This window comes from the organism of the source record quoted next, unplaced genomic scaffold (assembly GCF_019419815.1).
Source record: "Pyrus x bretschneideri cultivar Hongxiangsu unplaced genomic scaffold, Pyrus_bretschneideri_v1 Contig1, whole genome shotgun sequence".
Lineage (NCBI taxonomy): Eukaryota > Viridiplantae > Streptophyta > Magnoliopsida > Rosales > Rosaceae > Pyrus > Pyrus x bretschneideri.
This window is the reverse complement of record NW_025999390.1, coordinates 12,670,554-12,686,988: the sequence shown is the minus strand read 5'-3', so window position 1 is coordinate 12,686,988 and position 16,435 is coordinate 12,670,554. Positions and strand designations below refer to the sequence as shown.

Here is a 16,435-nt window from a genome sequence, read left to right as displayed (position 1 = left end):
TTAGTAACCCTCAAGAATACAAAAGAAATTCTGAAACTTAAGAAAATTTTCACAACTTGATATTATATTAATGACTACAGTTTGCAAATTGTAGGGAAATCAAACTTTGTTGCACAATGCTCCTTGCTCATGTCTATCATTATACACGATCAAACTACTCCAACATGCAAGAAAATGCAAATAACTTCATCCATGCTTGTAGAATTAAAACAAGGCACAAAAAGAACCAAAATATACAATATATTCCCAGCATAATCAAACTTACTTGCAGAAAGCTCTTTGCTCAGTGTGTTCTGCACAACAGAGGGGCAAAATAAGTTAGCAACCAACAAGAAAACATAATAAAGGGAAAAATTATACGATATACTTGAAAAAAATTTCACCGCCACCATCGTCATAAGCAAGAGCAATCACATTAAATTCAAGCCCAAACACCTGGAATAAAAATAACAAGACTAAGTTAAATTATTATTATTACTATTATTGATAAAGATGACTAATTTAATATGGACTAGCATTTGCCAAACCAAGCTATTAGGAATCCTTTGAAAAAAGAAATGGTGTGCTTTGATTTTTACAGTAACACTCGTAAAATTGATCAGAGGTATCCAAATTGTAAAAATAATATCTACATTTCCTTGGTTTGTTTTGCAAAAGACGAAATAGAGCCCCTACATAATTATTTTTCTGAAGTTTAGTTTGTAGAAATCCGCACTGAGGAACTTAACTAATAACTGTAGGGTTTAATGACCCCAATGAGGAATTCTTGGTAACCTGATACATGTGTGTTTGTGTGTGTGTATATATATATATATATCAAACTGGGGAACTAAAGCACAAATAAGTATACACAAAAATCCTTAAAATCTCCAAATAAGTACAAAGTAATACATTAAAAGAAAATTTCTCTATATAATGAATACAGAGAAACCTTAGCTGAAATTTTAAATACAGAACCTGCATTCAGATTAAAACACCACATCTAAGCCAAACACCGGACTTGCAATACCAAAACACCAAATTTTGACAATGGTGACGGTCAAATTTACAAAGCCACTGATGAAGAAGGGTGTCCTCAAAACGGTGCCCTATAGCACATCTTCTAGTAGTGGCGCACAATCGTCTGATGATATTATATCCACTTCCAACTGCTCAAAGGTTGACTTCCAACAACACTGATATTATCCCCAACTTCGTAAACTTGGTAATTACCAAGTTCACAATCCATCAAGTGTGGGGTGGGGTTTTATCACAAAAAGTCTCGGTATTAGTTAGAAGTGGGGTTAGAATATTTAAACTTTTCTTTTTTCAGAGATACGGTCGGAAATCACCATCCAGATTTTTGGGCTGTGATAATTGGGTTACAATTAAACATGCCAACTCTTGTTTTTTTTCCTTTTTACAATTTGGGAAACCCTAAATTAATCCTACCACTAGTTACCTAAGAAGATGCATATTATATAATGTAGATATGAATTGGCTTTTAGTGACTTACTTGCATGTAGTCCTTGAGAGCAACATTGAAAGACAAACTTTGGCCCTGTATTCAGAAGATGTTGACACAGGTAGCTACTAATGCGATTACAAAAATCTCATTAATCATCAAAGTAATTATATAACCCCCACAGCCTTTTTCCTTGTTTAATTAATTAATTGATTAAATTAGCTTAGGGCTACATTGATGCTGCAAAAAGGCCATCTGCGACAGTACAGACTGTGGAGTTGTTCCAGCCAATTGGTCCGTCCTTTTCATACGTGTCAGTCCTAATTTCTGGTGTGCTTCCATTCCATGACATTTTCCTCAGTTGGAATGCACTTAAAAATGTGAACACTTTGTCAGCAATGAGCTTCTAATGCAGCCTCTTAATTAGTTCCTAATCGATTAACTTTATAACTGATAACTTGATGCAAATAAGAACACCTTCACTTCCATACATAAAACACACACACATGAAGACTTGAAGTGTTCTAGCTCTTTGTTTCCAATAATTTTCTTTTAAACATGTAAATAATTTTATTAATAATTGGTAAAAGACAACCCCACCATCCATTTTCTCTCTTTTTTTCCCTTTTTCTCCTTTTTCCCTTTTCTCTCTTACAAATTGAGTATCTTGTACATAGAAATATTATCTGATCCACCAACTATCTCACATCTTACAAAATGGAATCATGCTCTTGAAAGTTTTCACATATCCTATAACAATATTTTAGTTGGGATGTAATATTTCTCGTGGTCCATGAGGGTTCATTTTCTAATTTTATTTGTTGTACAACCAATAATTTTAATGATTTCCAAACCAATGGCTGATTTGGATTTACATAGAGAGAATAAGAATTAGAGTCATTCAAAATTCTTGAGTTTTATGCGTTTATATATATGAGTATGATTCATTTTACTTATTAACTATTCTCCATATTTAATAGAGTTTATGTACTTAAAAAAAAAAAAAAAAAAAAAAAGCTCTTCTGCACTGAAAATCCTATCTATTTTATGTTCTAAAATCCTATTTATTTGAGTGATATGTGTCATTTTGACTTAATTTATGTTTAGCTTTTAATTTTTATAGAGAACATAAGTTAAAATCCGTAATCAAATACATAAAAATCAGGAACAGATAACTAGGAAGTTTGATACCCTTTCTTTAATTCCTCTATTTTAATTTTGAAGTCATTCTTCCATTGTTGTTAAGTTAACATATCCAAGGATAAAAAGCACCTTCCACTGAAAGAAGTGTAATTACCCATAATCACAATTAATTTAATTGCCATATGCACATATAAATGAAGTTCCATATCTGATGTAGACTTTTTGGTTGATACTTGTCTCTCCCTTACAGGCTGAAGTGGCCGATCCAGTCGTCGTCATCTCATCATTCCATTCACGTTCTGTCCCTCTGTTGTATGCATTAGGATTCCACATATTAATTGCAAATCTCGTGTTATCTCTTGCACATGGATTTTCACCATCTTGAGCCCCAAAAAACCATATATTCTCTATATATTATTTTGCCATTAAAACCATTTTGTCTGCACAAATACACACATATGGACATATAGTCAAATACATTGTCCTATAAATAAAACACATACTTCTTTAGAGAATGTAATTAGATTATGAGATTATTATTGCTTTAAACCTCAAGAGTAATGTTATTCTTACCATAATTTTATACCACATTTCTTTACCATCTTAGGTGGCAGATGAGTTGGACAAGCTACATCATTTAATTTTAATCTTTTTATTAATTAAAATACTTAAATAATCTTGGTGGAAGAATGAGACTCCTCGTATACCATAATCATCATTTAATTAACAATATTTTTATTAATTATTGATTAACATTTTGATTAAATGCTAATTAATTTAGATGATGCGTCTGTCCAACTCATTTGCCACCTAAGATGGTAAAGAAATATGGTATAAAATTGTGGTAAGAATAACATTATTGCACCTCAAAACCCTAGTTATGTATTTTGTTGCTAGGTATTAATATAGATGCATGTGTGATGTGTGGGGTCAGCAGATCTTCATGGAGCTTCAATTGTATGCAGCCCTAGATATCTTGCACAAAAATCAGAATCTTAATCTCGGTATCTTTGTCCGGCAATCAAACTTAACCACTCTTAGATCTCTTCAAATAATAATTTTTACAAGCATTTTAATTTCAAGCGTAATTCGGGATTTAGGGTTTGCTCAGCAAGGATTTGACTTGTCATAGGTTGGGAAGTACATTGGGATTTGGAGAGAGAGTGAGAGAGAGAAACCTAACCATATATTCTGACTAATCTTAATCAGATCTTAGAAAGATTAAGAGAGAGAAGAAAGCCTTGAGAGCATAGCATAAAATTATTGACAGTTGTTGGGTACATGTAGGTGATGAGATTAAAACTACTTTATGTATGTAAAAGGCCAGCTTTGATGTATATCTTGCCTATGTCACAGAATCAATGATTGATTCTTCTTCTTTTTGTTTTCTCAATATACAGAACAGGCAAGTTGAGAGTACCATTTTTGTTTATTATTGTTTTATGCCATTGCTCTCCAAAGCGTTCCTATATATAAAAGTGGGTGATTTCAAAGGTTTTTCATTCAAACAATTCTCATACAACTCTTTTCTCTCTCTATCTGAGTCACACCTACAGCTTTCTTGAAGGCCAAAGTGCTTTTACAAGAAACCTAGTTATGGCTATAGATATTGAGCAGCAGAAGCAGCCTTCTCCTAGGCTATCAAAAATAGCTGTTTCTGATCATACTCATGGAGAAGACTCTCCATACTTTGCAGGATGGAAAACTTATGATGAAAACCCTTATCATGAGTCAAGCAACCCATCTGGAGTCATACAAATGGGACTTGCAGAAAATCAAGTGTGTGCTTCTCTTGATCGTACTACGATCATTTGGTTAACAAAATCCAGAAGAAAATTTCAGATTTTTAAAATTTTTAGAATTTTCATCTAATTTTAACTTTATTTTGTTGAACAGGTTTCGTTTGATCTGTTGGAAAACCACTTGGAAGAAAATTGCGAAGCCTCCACCTGGGGTTCAAAGGGATCAAAAGGAGTGTCTGGCTTTAGAGAAAATGCCTTATTTCAAGACTACCATGGCCTTTTGTCTTTCAGAAAGGCAATGGCAAGTTTTATGGAACAAATTAGAGGAGGAAGAGCCAAATTTGATCCTGCTAGGGTAGTCTTAACGGCGGGTGCAACTGCAGCAAATGAGCTATTGACTTTCGTCATAGCTGATCCAGGTGATGCTTTGCTTGTTCCAACCCCATATTATCCAGGGTAAGAATACTCCTCCATCACTCAAACTTACTGACCTTGGAAGTTAAATGTTATCTTGTCAGACAGTCTCGCATGTCTTCCTTTTCAAAGTGTTTATACGTCAGATTGAGTCTGGACATAACATGCCAACTGGTGTCTGACAAGAGAATGCTATCATTTGGAAGTTATATTATTTCATGCAATTTTTCTGTGACTTTTTTACGTACTGATCATCAAAAACTAATGTCAACTTAAATTTTCTTCTCCAGGTTTGATAGAGATTTGAGGTGGAGGACTGGTGTGAACATTGTGCCAATTCACTGTGAAAGCTCAAACAACTTCCAGATTACTCCTCAAGCTTTAGAAGCTGCATACAAAGAGGCAGAAGCCAAGAACATGAGAGTGAGAGGGGTACTATTCACAAATCCATCAAACCCACTTGGTGCAACAATCCAAAGGACAGTCCTTGAAGAGATTCTTGATTTCGTCACCCAAAAAAACATCCATCTTGTCTCTGATGAAATCTACTCGGGATCTGCCTTCTCATCCTCCGAATTCATTAGTGTGGCAGAAATTCTTGAAGACAGGCAGTACAAGGATGCAGAAAGAGTCCACATTGTTTATAGTCTATCCAAAGATCTTGGCCTTCCAGGCTTTCGAGTTGGTACTGTGTACTCTTACAATGACAAGGTTGTGACAACAGCAAGAAGAATGTCTAGCTTCACCTTGATATCTTCTCAAACACAACATCTCTTGGCTTCCATGTTATCTGACAAGGAATTCACGGGAAACTACATAAATACAAATAGAGAGAGACTGAGGAGGAGATATGATATGATCGTCGAGGGTTTGAAAAAATCGGGGATTGAGTGTTTGAAAGGAAATGCTGGGTTGTTTTGCTGGATGAATTTAAGTCCATTTTTGGACGAACCAACAAGAGAATGTGAACTAACTCTTTGGGATTCCATGCTGCATGAAGTGAAGCTAAATATATCTCCAGGTTCTTCTTGTCATTGCTCTGAGCCAGGCTGGTTTAGGGTGTGCTTTGCCAACATGAGTGAGCAGACACTTGGGGTTGCATTAACAAGAATACATAATTTCATGGAAAAGAGAGAGCGGGCTTGCTAGAATAAAGTTTCCTCTCTTTTATCTTCTTTTTTTCATTGGTGTTAACCATTTTTTATTCTTTTGGAGGACAAAACCCAATTTACTCTTTCTGAATTGTAACAACTCCATCTTGTTTTCTTGCTTGAAAAAGCAAATTATTACACATTCAGTTTGTATAATCGATGGATATAATATTTGTTTTGGCGTTCTACTAATTTTACCTTTGACTTGTCTTGCAATGAACCGTGAAAGACTTAAGCATTAACGTATAAATGTTGGGATAACGTACATTAATGAAGAACCAGAAAACGAAACAGATGGATTACAAATTCTTCTTCTTATTATTATACCCCAACATGTATATGTAATAAACCAAATTGTTAACTTTCCAGCTAATTCATATATAATCACTTCGAACCCTTATTGTATATATGAGGTAGAATTTCCAACCTTCGACAATTTGAGCTGAGTTTGACGTTGCATGTCATACTCATAAAACCTGGTATGATTAACTATGCGAATGCTACCATCTTCCTTTTATGTTTTTTTTCCACAAAAATATATCTACCAAAAATCACCTAAATCTGAAACATTTTTACCTTTTAAATGGTAGTCATTTTAGTGTTTCTTTACCAAATAATATTCTTCCATTTTCTTTACTATAAATGAATGTCTTAGTGGTTTTGGATTTATTTAATTATTTGTAAGGATGATTTTATATATGGATGATGAGTTTAAATATAGACTGTTCGGATCGTTAAAAAAAATTACAAAGTGGGACTATAAAATGAGTGTCTCCGATACCAACGACATTGTTGGGAAATCCACAATTTCTAGGACATAGTTACTAAAAGCAATTTCCTCAAATAATTTGAAAAAGTAGGTTAATTAGTATGGAAAAAGAGTTAGGATGAACTATATGATGGTGTGCACTGTGGACAATATGCGAATGGTTGAGAAATGTAAAATAATTGAGACAAGTCTCTCTTAATAGTTCATATTGGACTTCTTAACTACTTATGAGATTATTAATAATATATACACACACATATGTGTATATATATATATATATATATATATATATATATTTGCATGGAATCAAGTGTTAAATTCAATTTTCGAGGTCTTATTTATACATATAACATTACATGAGTTCCCATGCATGTATGAATAGATGATAGTTATGCGCATGCAGTTAAGCCTGTGCGGTAGCTTGGCTGGCAAGGGGGTGGAGTATATACTTCGATTATTGGAATTTAAGGAATGGAATAAATTTAAATTATAGAGGAATTTCTAAACCAGAAACAATCATGGTGTTGTGTGACTGATCAATTTGTGTCTTACAATATTCTTTGTATGTGGTTCAATACACTAATGGATAAGATGTTGAGTTTCTAATCATACGTCATGGGTTCGAAATTCTCCAATTTTATAAATTATTGTAATAATTTGAAAATTTTCTCCCTCTTTAAAAATAATAATATCTAATTACTGTCAAGCCTGTGTGCGTGAAGGTCATCATCTTGAATCACACTTCGAAGTACAAACTTGAAATATATACATATACAAATACACATATATATGAAAAGCATACTCACAAATGCATGTCATATCACACACCATTTTTTCTCTCCGCATAATTTTCTTTACTTATGATTATAAAATTGAATGAATCAATATTTTTTTTTTTTAAATGTCGTCGTTATTATTTACCCAAACAGATCACATTCGTTTACTTGAGAAGAATCAAAGGCACATGGTTAAGACAGAAAATTCCTCCATAAAAAGGTCATTCTTGTCACATAAATGTATGTAGAAAAATAATTTAATTTCAACATATTCAATAATAAATACAAGCGAGGTGAAAAAAAACATAAATAAATATAGAACACTAATGAAATGCAGAAAAGAAAATAAATTGATTTCTTGATGGCTTTTGACATATATGATGCATTAGTGGGAGTGTGAGTCTGCTTCTGAAGAGTTCGTTGAGATTTGTGTGATGCTGAAGACTGACTACTTAAGGACTTTGATGTTTGCTCCAAGTTTATTGATAATGTCGGGAAGGTAATTCATTCGGATTCTTTTGCGAAGCATCCTGCTAGCTTGAGAAGGATTTTTTTGCTCGCTACTATGCAGAAGACTTTGCTAGCAGGACGCTTCACAAAGAAATCCAAACGAACTACCTTTCCGACACTGTCAACAAACTTGGCGCAAGCATTAAGGTCCTTAAGCAGGTCAGCCTTCAGCTACACACAAATCTCAGCGAACTCTCCAAAAGCAAACTCGGCGGATTTTTGCTACCACAAATTGGTGCTTTCATAAGTCAGTATCTCTAAAAAGAGTGAGTTTTAAGCTTGTATGCGTAGCAAAAGCTTACCAAAATTTAGTGGAGATGTAGGTATTTATAGGGAAGAGTGGACAGCCATAGGGTTAGGGTTTTGCCCTACACATGGGCAGTTGCGGATCCGGGATTTCAAGATCGGGGGGTCCCAACATAAAAGCTCCAAAAAAAAAAAAAAAAAAAAACTAATTTGGTTCCATATCACTATTTTCTATTGAAGTTGGTTCATTGAATAAACCAAAATTAATCCCAAAGGTAATAAACCAACAAATTCTCCTTAGCAACATAACGCAATTAATGACTCTATAAAGATAAAATTTGTTAATGTAACATATATATTATTAACTAGGAGTTGGAACTAGCGTCTAGGATTAAAAAACTTACATGAATTTGGAAGAAATAAAATTAGGCAACTAAAGGTGGTGGAACGATAAATGGTGGTGGGGAATAGGGTAATTTGGGTTTAAAGTTGGAAGGTTGTGACAATTGGAGCTGGGAATTTTTAAATATAACTAGCACTTGTGTACACACTTTTTTTTTTAAAATGACAAGGAGAGAGGGAGAGAGAGAAAATGGGGGGGGGGGAGGTTTTTGTTTTTGGTTATTTTTTATTTTTTATTTTTTTTATTTTTTATTTTTTTAATATTTGAGGTATTTTAACATCACCTGTAGGTGAGGCTTCAATAAAAAACAGTAAAATTTGGACTTGTGAAATTACATTATTGCCCATCATTTTTTTGTGTGTGATAGAAGACTAAGTAGTCTTTTTACCCTCTTTTGGTTGATAAAGAGAGTTTCATTAATTAATAGAGATTTGGGGATACTGGAAAAGATCGGGGTTCTTGGGCTTTGTAGAGAAAACAGAGATATTTTAGTTTTTAAATTTTTTATAATTACCTGGCTCAAAAACGCTGTGGTTTTGGCTAGGTCTTTTAAAATGAAAATTAAAAACATCTTCTTCTTGCCTACACATTCATGGAGGCAACAAGCCTCTCCACTGCACCTGCCCAAATTGTTGGAGGGTTCCAAAGGTTGATCAAAAGTGTTTATTTGAGCTTCCGAAGGGTCTCAGGACCTCCCAGGTCCCTATATGGATTCGCCAGTGCACATGGCGGCATCCGATTGGCCAATTAGTGTTATCCGTTGGATAAATGAGGAAATAATATTCCCAAGGTATTAATTAGGAGATAATATATTTGGATATTGATGGAAACATCCATAATTGATTATATTAGGATTCCTTACATGATGGAGTTTATCTTGAATTGGAAATGTATTAAAAATAGAATTTAGTAATTAATCATATCTTTAATACCTTTGATTTTTCCATGGCACAAGCAGGGGAGGTTTGAGCAATTGTCGTCACCTCTAGAGATACTAAGTTGCTTGTGAGAATATTTGTATCCCTACCCATTTAATAAGGACATTCTTGTCTTTTTCAAGAAAAAACTAACGTGCCGTCTTCTGAAATTTTTAGATTAATTTTTACTTCACATGGATCACATTTTACTGTTTGCAACCAAAGGAAACAACATTAAGAAAATATACAGAGAGCTACAGAATGTAAGGCTGCAGATCGCATTTTCTCCACAGTCATGAGGATAATACAGATGGTGCATGTTTTATTGTGCAGACATTAGTCAACACGGCTTTGCCCAAGTTCGGATTATGTCTCAAAAGGTACTCATATGGGGTTCACAAAACGTGTTCATAGGCGAATTTGGAAGCACTAATTATTATATTACAATAAGTAGGGGTTTTTTTTTATAACTTTAATTCTTGAAAAATATTGAAATTTAATAAAAATTTGGTATTAGATTACATATTGATTATAGTCTCTTGATTTGTCCTTAATTCAAATTAATTAATGTGTACTTATTTCAATGTTTCCCATTATATTTAACATTTTTCACACACCACATCCCAGGCCCGCTCCACCATCGTAGCACAATATTGTCCGCTTTGGGCCCCGACCACGCCCTCATGGTTTTGTTTCTGGGAACTCACACGAGAACTTCCCAGTAGGTCACCCATCCTGGGATTGCTCTTGCGCGATCTCGCTTAACTTCAGAGTTCCGATGAACTCCGAGCCAGTGAGCTCCCAAAAGGTCTCGTGCTAGGTAGAGGTGAGAATATACATATAAGGCTTGCAGGATCCACTCCCCTGGGAGATATGGGATGTTACAATCCACCCCCCTTAGGGGCCCAACGTCCTCGTCGGCACACTTCCCGCCAGGGATTGGCTCTGATACCAAATTGTCACATCCCGACCCGGGCCCCCACCACATCCCGGGCCCGCTTCACCACCGTAACACGATATTGTCCTCTTTGGGCCCCGACCTCACCCTTACGGTTTTGTTTTTGGGAACTCACACGAGAACTTCACAGTGGATCACCCATCCTGAGATTGCTCTTGCGCAATCTCGCTTAACTTTGGAGTTTCGATGAACTCCAAAGCCAGTGACCTCCCAAAAGGCCTCGTGCTAGATAGAGATGAGAATATACATATAAGGCTTGCAGGATCCACTTCCTTGGGCGATGTGGGATGTTACAATAATTATAATGAAAAATAATTAATACGTTAAAATTAGAAAGAAAAAGAGAAATAATTAAAACATCAAAATATAATGAATAAAGAGAGCTGTTAATCCCACCCCCCCCCCCCCCAATCCTATCTCCCCACCTCTTTATTAATTTATTTTTAATGACAAGTTTACCCCCTATGTCAAATGACGTAAATACCTAAATAATCTAGAACCCTTCTCTCTCCCTCCCTTTTTCAAACCTCTCGCAATCCAGCTCCACTCTCTAGAACTCGCATCCCACGAATCTTCTTATCCATAATTCTAACCAGTTTCTTCTCTTTGGTTTTGCAAAACCCTAAAAGACCCAATTTCTTTGAATTCATTTTGTTGTTAGCTACTGCTTTGGTATAATTGAAAGAAAAAAAAAGTGAAAAATTGAAAATTTAGAAGAAAAACGAAGAGCCCAGCAACCAACTCCCCACATCCATGAGCTACCCACCCCATCCAATTTGACGGCAGCCATCCTCCATCGGCTTGACACTTCAACCTAATTTTTTCCTTCCTCCATCTCAAACGAACTCACAAATAATAAAACTCAACTTCAACCATGGATGTTGTCGTGGATATCGCTCATCCTCCTCCTCCTAGTCAAAATGGGGTACGTCAAGGCCTTCCCCTCCAAATTTCCAGAGAGAAAAAATTGTTTCTAGTGGGAAAGAGGTTGCTGCCGAATTGAGTCGGATAATGTTGATTGTATCTAGGATATTTATGGAATAAAAGTGGTTGGAGAGAGAGTATTAAGTATTTATAACTTTCTACGGTGGGTGGAAAAATAGGACACTGGGGTGGGTCTAGTAACATTTTTAATAAATGAGGTGATTAATGTATCCAGAGATTGAAATTAGATTTTGATCTTACTCATGATCATAATTTTAGTCTAAAAATCATCTTTACAAAGGGTTAGAATGAAGTTTCTTAATTAAGTTTTGGATATATTTATGTTCGTTGCAAATCAGAGTACAAAACCCTAGCTAATTAATACGTACCAGTTCAGCAATTCAACCTACGCAGTATTCTACAATTCTCTCTCTATCTTGGCCATGGTCTTACCTAGCAAGACCATAATAAAAATGGAGTTTTAACAAAAAGCCTGCGGTACTGTTCACTTTAACGAAAAACCACATTTTTACACTAAAAAGTCAAACCTGGTACTATTCACTTTACCTTTTATTTTGTTTTTATCATTAAAACTCAAAGTTTTCAAACCCTTTTCATTAGTTTTCCTTAATAAAAAATTCCATGCCAAGTGGCACAATGGTTTTATATCTTCCACGAAGATATTTGGTCTTTGATTAGGTTACAAATACCATCTCCATTTTTCCCCTTAACATTAATTTGCAGGAAACCAGCCCTCGTTAATTTGATTGCCTCATTGGATCATATGTGATATTATATATGGTTCACCGCTCTTCCTATATACTTCTTTAATTTTGTGAAATAAATATGAAATCATCTGAGGGAAGAAAATGTGGACCTTTTCTTAATTACCACATATTACAAGATTTTGGAATATTTCCATATTTAGTCCCCAATCCAATGCATGCATGCACTTTAATTAATCAATGTCAATGGAGATAAATTTTCTATATATACTAATTTGTCTAAAATACAAAAATAGCACCTATCCAAATCTGCTGATCAGAAACGACCATTTTTAAAAGGGATGTGCTATCCACACATTTTGAATTATTTCTTACACATCCCTTATTAATTTCTGTTCGTTGATCTTCTTTAATTTATCTAATCCGACGGCCGAAAATTATAAAGATGTATGAGAAGTAAAATGAGATGTGTGGATATTACACCTTTTTTAAAATTGATACAGTTTCCAACTCTTACAATCATCAAGGTCGTTTTTGGATAGCTGAACAAAATGCAGTAGCACTAGCTGTAGCCTAGCGTAGGCCAAATTATTGAGGCAAAAGCCAAATTTACACAAATTAATATGTGGTTTGTAGTCCTTATGAGCAACATAAAGTGACCATCTTTGGCCTTTTACTCTGAGGATGTTGACAAATTAGCTGCTAAGGATTAAGAAAATCCCAATCACAATAATTAATTAATATGAGCCCCATAACTTTTTTCTAGTTTTTAATTTAGATTAGCTAGAGAGCGATGCTTGAAAAAATAGCAATTTTAGGCAGTCCTATTGACTTGTCCTTGTCAAAAGTACTAGAACCCTAATTTCTGGTGTGCTTCCATTACATGCTGGCTGCGCTGTTATTAGTTGGAATCCACTTGGGAATGTGAAACACTTTCCTAGCAAAAGAGCTTGACAACTGACATGGTTTCTTGATCATCTACCTATCTAATTCACTAATACGTAGTTGATATAGCAAACTAATTAGTTTATGGCGATCGGCTGCTAGCAAGTGATTCTGCACTTCTAATGAAATTAGATCGCGCGCGGCAAATTGAAAGTCACGACCATAATGTTAAAAATTTACAAAGTAGACGTTTCGTGTCCATACAAATATGGAAAATTAGCTAGGTTTTATTTTATAGGGAAATATTCTCATTGATTATATAAAAAATTGAAGGTCCGTATCTTGTGTATAGATTTTGTTTGATACTTGTCTCTTGAATGCAGGCTGAAGTCGAACTGGTAGTCGTCATACGGTCAGTAGCTATATTTCACGTTCTCTCTTTTCATGTTAGGAAGGTCCATCTACCATTTGCAAATCTCATGCTAGCTGTTGCGTTTTTGCACATGGATTCTCACGACCTCGAGGTCCACTTTGTAGTTCTTATACCCCTGTATTTAAATTATCTTTATTCCATGGCTAAGTTAGTTGATTATAATCTACACAAATTAGTGACACGATCTCAACAAGTATTTATCTCGACTCCATGTATATATATGTGTAACAAAAATACCTAGCTAGCTTCCAAAGAAAGTTGAAGTTCCACCGTAAAACCAATTGACAATATGGAGAGTTGTTAACTGCTTATAAGTACATGCAAAGTCCCTCATTTCATCAATGTGAAATTCTTTCTAAAAAACGTCCCCTCACGTATAGCGGATTTTCAAAAACAATGGTGAAAGATCCGAAACTAAGGAACACAAACCCATAACAAAAGTGAAGCCACGTATAACTGTAGGCAACACTCACAAACACAATTTACAGCTAAGCAAAGAAAAAAGAGAACTTTCATGAAAATGGCTTAGACTAAGTTTATTTTAATAAAAAATCATGGTATAACTTTATTTAATGAAAAAAAAAAACCTTAAATTTTAATGAAAAAAATCTTAAATTTTAATAAAAATGACAAAAAACTTAGATTTTAATGAAAAATACATAATTTTAATATTAAAAAAAAAAGACATGGACTTGCGCACTCTCACACAAACTATTTATGAAACTTAATACATTGTTTATGAAACTTAATGGTACTACACTGTTAATGAAACTTACTACACTGTTTATGAAACTTACTGCACTACTTATGAAACTTACTACACTGTTTATAAAACTTACTACACCGCTTATGAAACTTACTACACTGTTTATGAAACTTAATGGTACTACACTGTTTATGAAATTTAACGGTACGATACTATTTATGAAACTTTCTACACTGTTTATGAAACTTAATGATACTACACTGTTTATAAAACTTAACGGTAGATGCTCGTCCCAGATTTTCAAGTTCTTTCACCATAATTCAATAAAAAGATTATAAAATAAATAAAAAAATAAAAAACATGATAGAGATTAACATCCACACCATTAAAGTCATGCATGGCTAATAGCTCAATACCATTACTAGGAAAATGGGTGATGAGTCCAACGATGTTGTCAATGATGTTGCCCCACCCCTACCCCCAACTATCCCAACCCACACATGACCGACTCCCTGTCAACCATACTGCCCCAGATGTGCTTCCTCTCTTCAATTTGAAATTTTAATTTTAGAAGAATAAAATATGCTTGGATTATGTCAAAGGGTTATGCAACTAAAGGATTGGATGGGTGCTCTTTGCATGCGCCTATAGTTAGGTTTTATTTATTTATATATATATATATTATTCTTTCTTTCTTTCTTTCTCTAGTCCTTATCATTAAATAAAGTTATAAGATGATTTTTGATTAAAACTCAAGATTTTGAAGTCATGTTCATTAGTTTTCTTAAGAAAGAAACCTCCAGCAGCTCATCTCCAAAGTAAAAATTAGGGCAGCTCGTTCTTTGTTAGTTTCTATTTGATTATGTATTATTTTATTTTACATATCGCATTTTAGACAGAAATTATGAAGTTTACTATTATGTATCTGTATATTTCTTATTAAGTCTCTAGGTTATTTTCTCTATTTAAGTAATGGAAGTATTATTAGCACTTTAAAAATCTTATTCTACACTCCTCATAAGTGTATTTTTCTTTATAAATATAGAAAGTTTGGAGTATAGAATGAGAAATTTGGAGCGTCAATACCAATTCCCTTAAGTAATGTATTTAAGAGCTTATGATGGAGAATTTTAGAATGATTTGACCAAATAAAAATGTATGGTTTCAGTGTTCTATTATTAAATTAATTGACAATGTAAAGAGGAGTTTAAATAAAGAAATACAAGGTCCCTTTGACCGCTTCTAAAAATGAAGGTCAATGGCCATGGTTGCCATGGCCACAGATTTACTTGTCAGACCAATAGCCATAACTCTGGCCACTGGCCAATCTTTGAGGGGAATTAGTAAAATAATTGAAGTGGCCCCTATTAAATTAGCTGTTTACAAACAAATACATACAAATAATTTTTTCTTTCAACGCAGAATTCATACTTTTAACAATTACTATATTTGTTGCTCTTTTAAGCACCAAAGGTTTCTTGTTTTATCCATTTATCCTGCGTTGTTGTACTGTGTGATTGTTATGAATTCGAATAAAAAAAGGTTACTATATTGGTTTTACTTTGTATACAAAACAAAACTGACATATATTAATAGCATTACAGTTAAAGATTTTAGAACAATATTACTATTATGCTACTCGTATCACATTTTAATACCACATATTATAGCACACAATGTGCAAACGCCACATTTTTTGTTTTGATTTGCCTTCCGCTTCTATTCTCTCCTTGTTCTTGTAACATCCCACATCGTCTAGGAGAGTGGATCCTATAAGCCTTATACGTATATTCTCATCTCTACCTAGCACGAGGCCTTTTGGGAGCTTATTGGCTTCGGGTTCCATCGGAACTCTGAAGTTAGGCGAGTTCGCGTGAGAGCAATCTCATGATGGGTGACCCACTGGGAAGTTCTCGTCTGAGTTTCCAGAAACAAAACCGTCAGGGCGTGGTCGGGGCCCAAAGTGGATAATATCGTGCTACAGTGGAGTTGAGCTTAGGATGTGGTGGGGGCCCGGGTTAGGATGTAACAATTTGGTATCAGAGCCGATCCCTGGCTGGAAATGTGCCGACGAGGACGTCGGGCCCCTAAGGGGGGTGGATTGTAACATCCCACATCGCCCAGGGGAGTAGATCCTGTAAGCCTTAAATGTATATTCCCATCTCTACCTAGCATGAGGCTTTTTGGGAGCTCATTGACTTCGGGTTCCATCGGAACTCTAAAGTTAAGCGAGTTCGCGCAAAGTAATTCCATGATGGGTGACCCACTAGGAAGTTCTCGATTGAGTTC

General features: G+C 34.7%; 1 protein-coding gene across 1 annotated transcript; it reads left to right on the top strand.

Annotated features, from left to right (window-relative positions):
- Positions 1 to 3,748: 3,748 nt before the first annotated feature.
- LOC103943957 (1-aminocyclopropane-1-carboxylate synthase 7) lies at positions 3,749 to 5,995 on the top strand. Its single transcript, XM_009354335.3, has 3 exons — positions 3,749 to 4,366; positions 4,484 to 4,785; positions 5,034 to 5,995. Exons 1-3 carry the CDS (start codon positions 4,184 to 4,186, stop codon positions 5,890 to 5,892), a joined length of 1,344 nt encoding a protein of 447 aa, XP_009352610.2. The 5' UTR covers positions 3,749 to 4,183; the 3' UTR covers positions 5,893 to 5,995.
- Positions 5,996 to 16,435: the final 10,440 nt, after the last annotated feature.

What these genes read in the sequence shown, in the direction of transcription:
- LOC103943957 (XM_009354335.3), top strand. Translation starts at nt 4,184, where the DNA reads ATGGCTATAGATATTGAGCAGCAGAAGCAGCCTTCTCCTAGGCTATCA. An exon ending in TGGGACTTGCAGAAAATCAA is followed by an intron (nt 4,367 to 4,483) that starts GTGTGTGCTTCT and finishes TTTGTTGAACAG; the next exon opens with GTTTCGTTTGATCTGTTGGA. An exon ending in CCAACCCCATATTATCCAGG is followed by an intron (nt 4,786 to 5,033) that starts GTAAGAATACTC and finishes TTTCTTCTCCAG; the next exon opens with GTTTGATAGAGATTTGAGGT.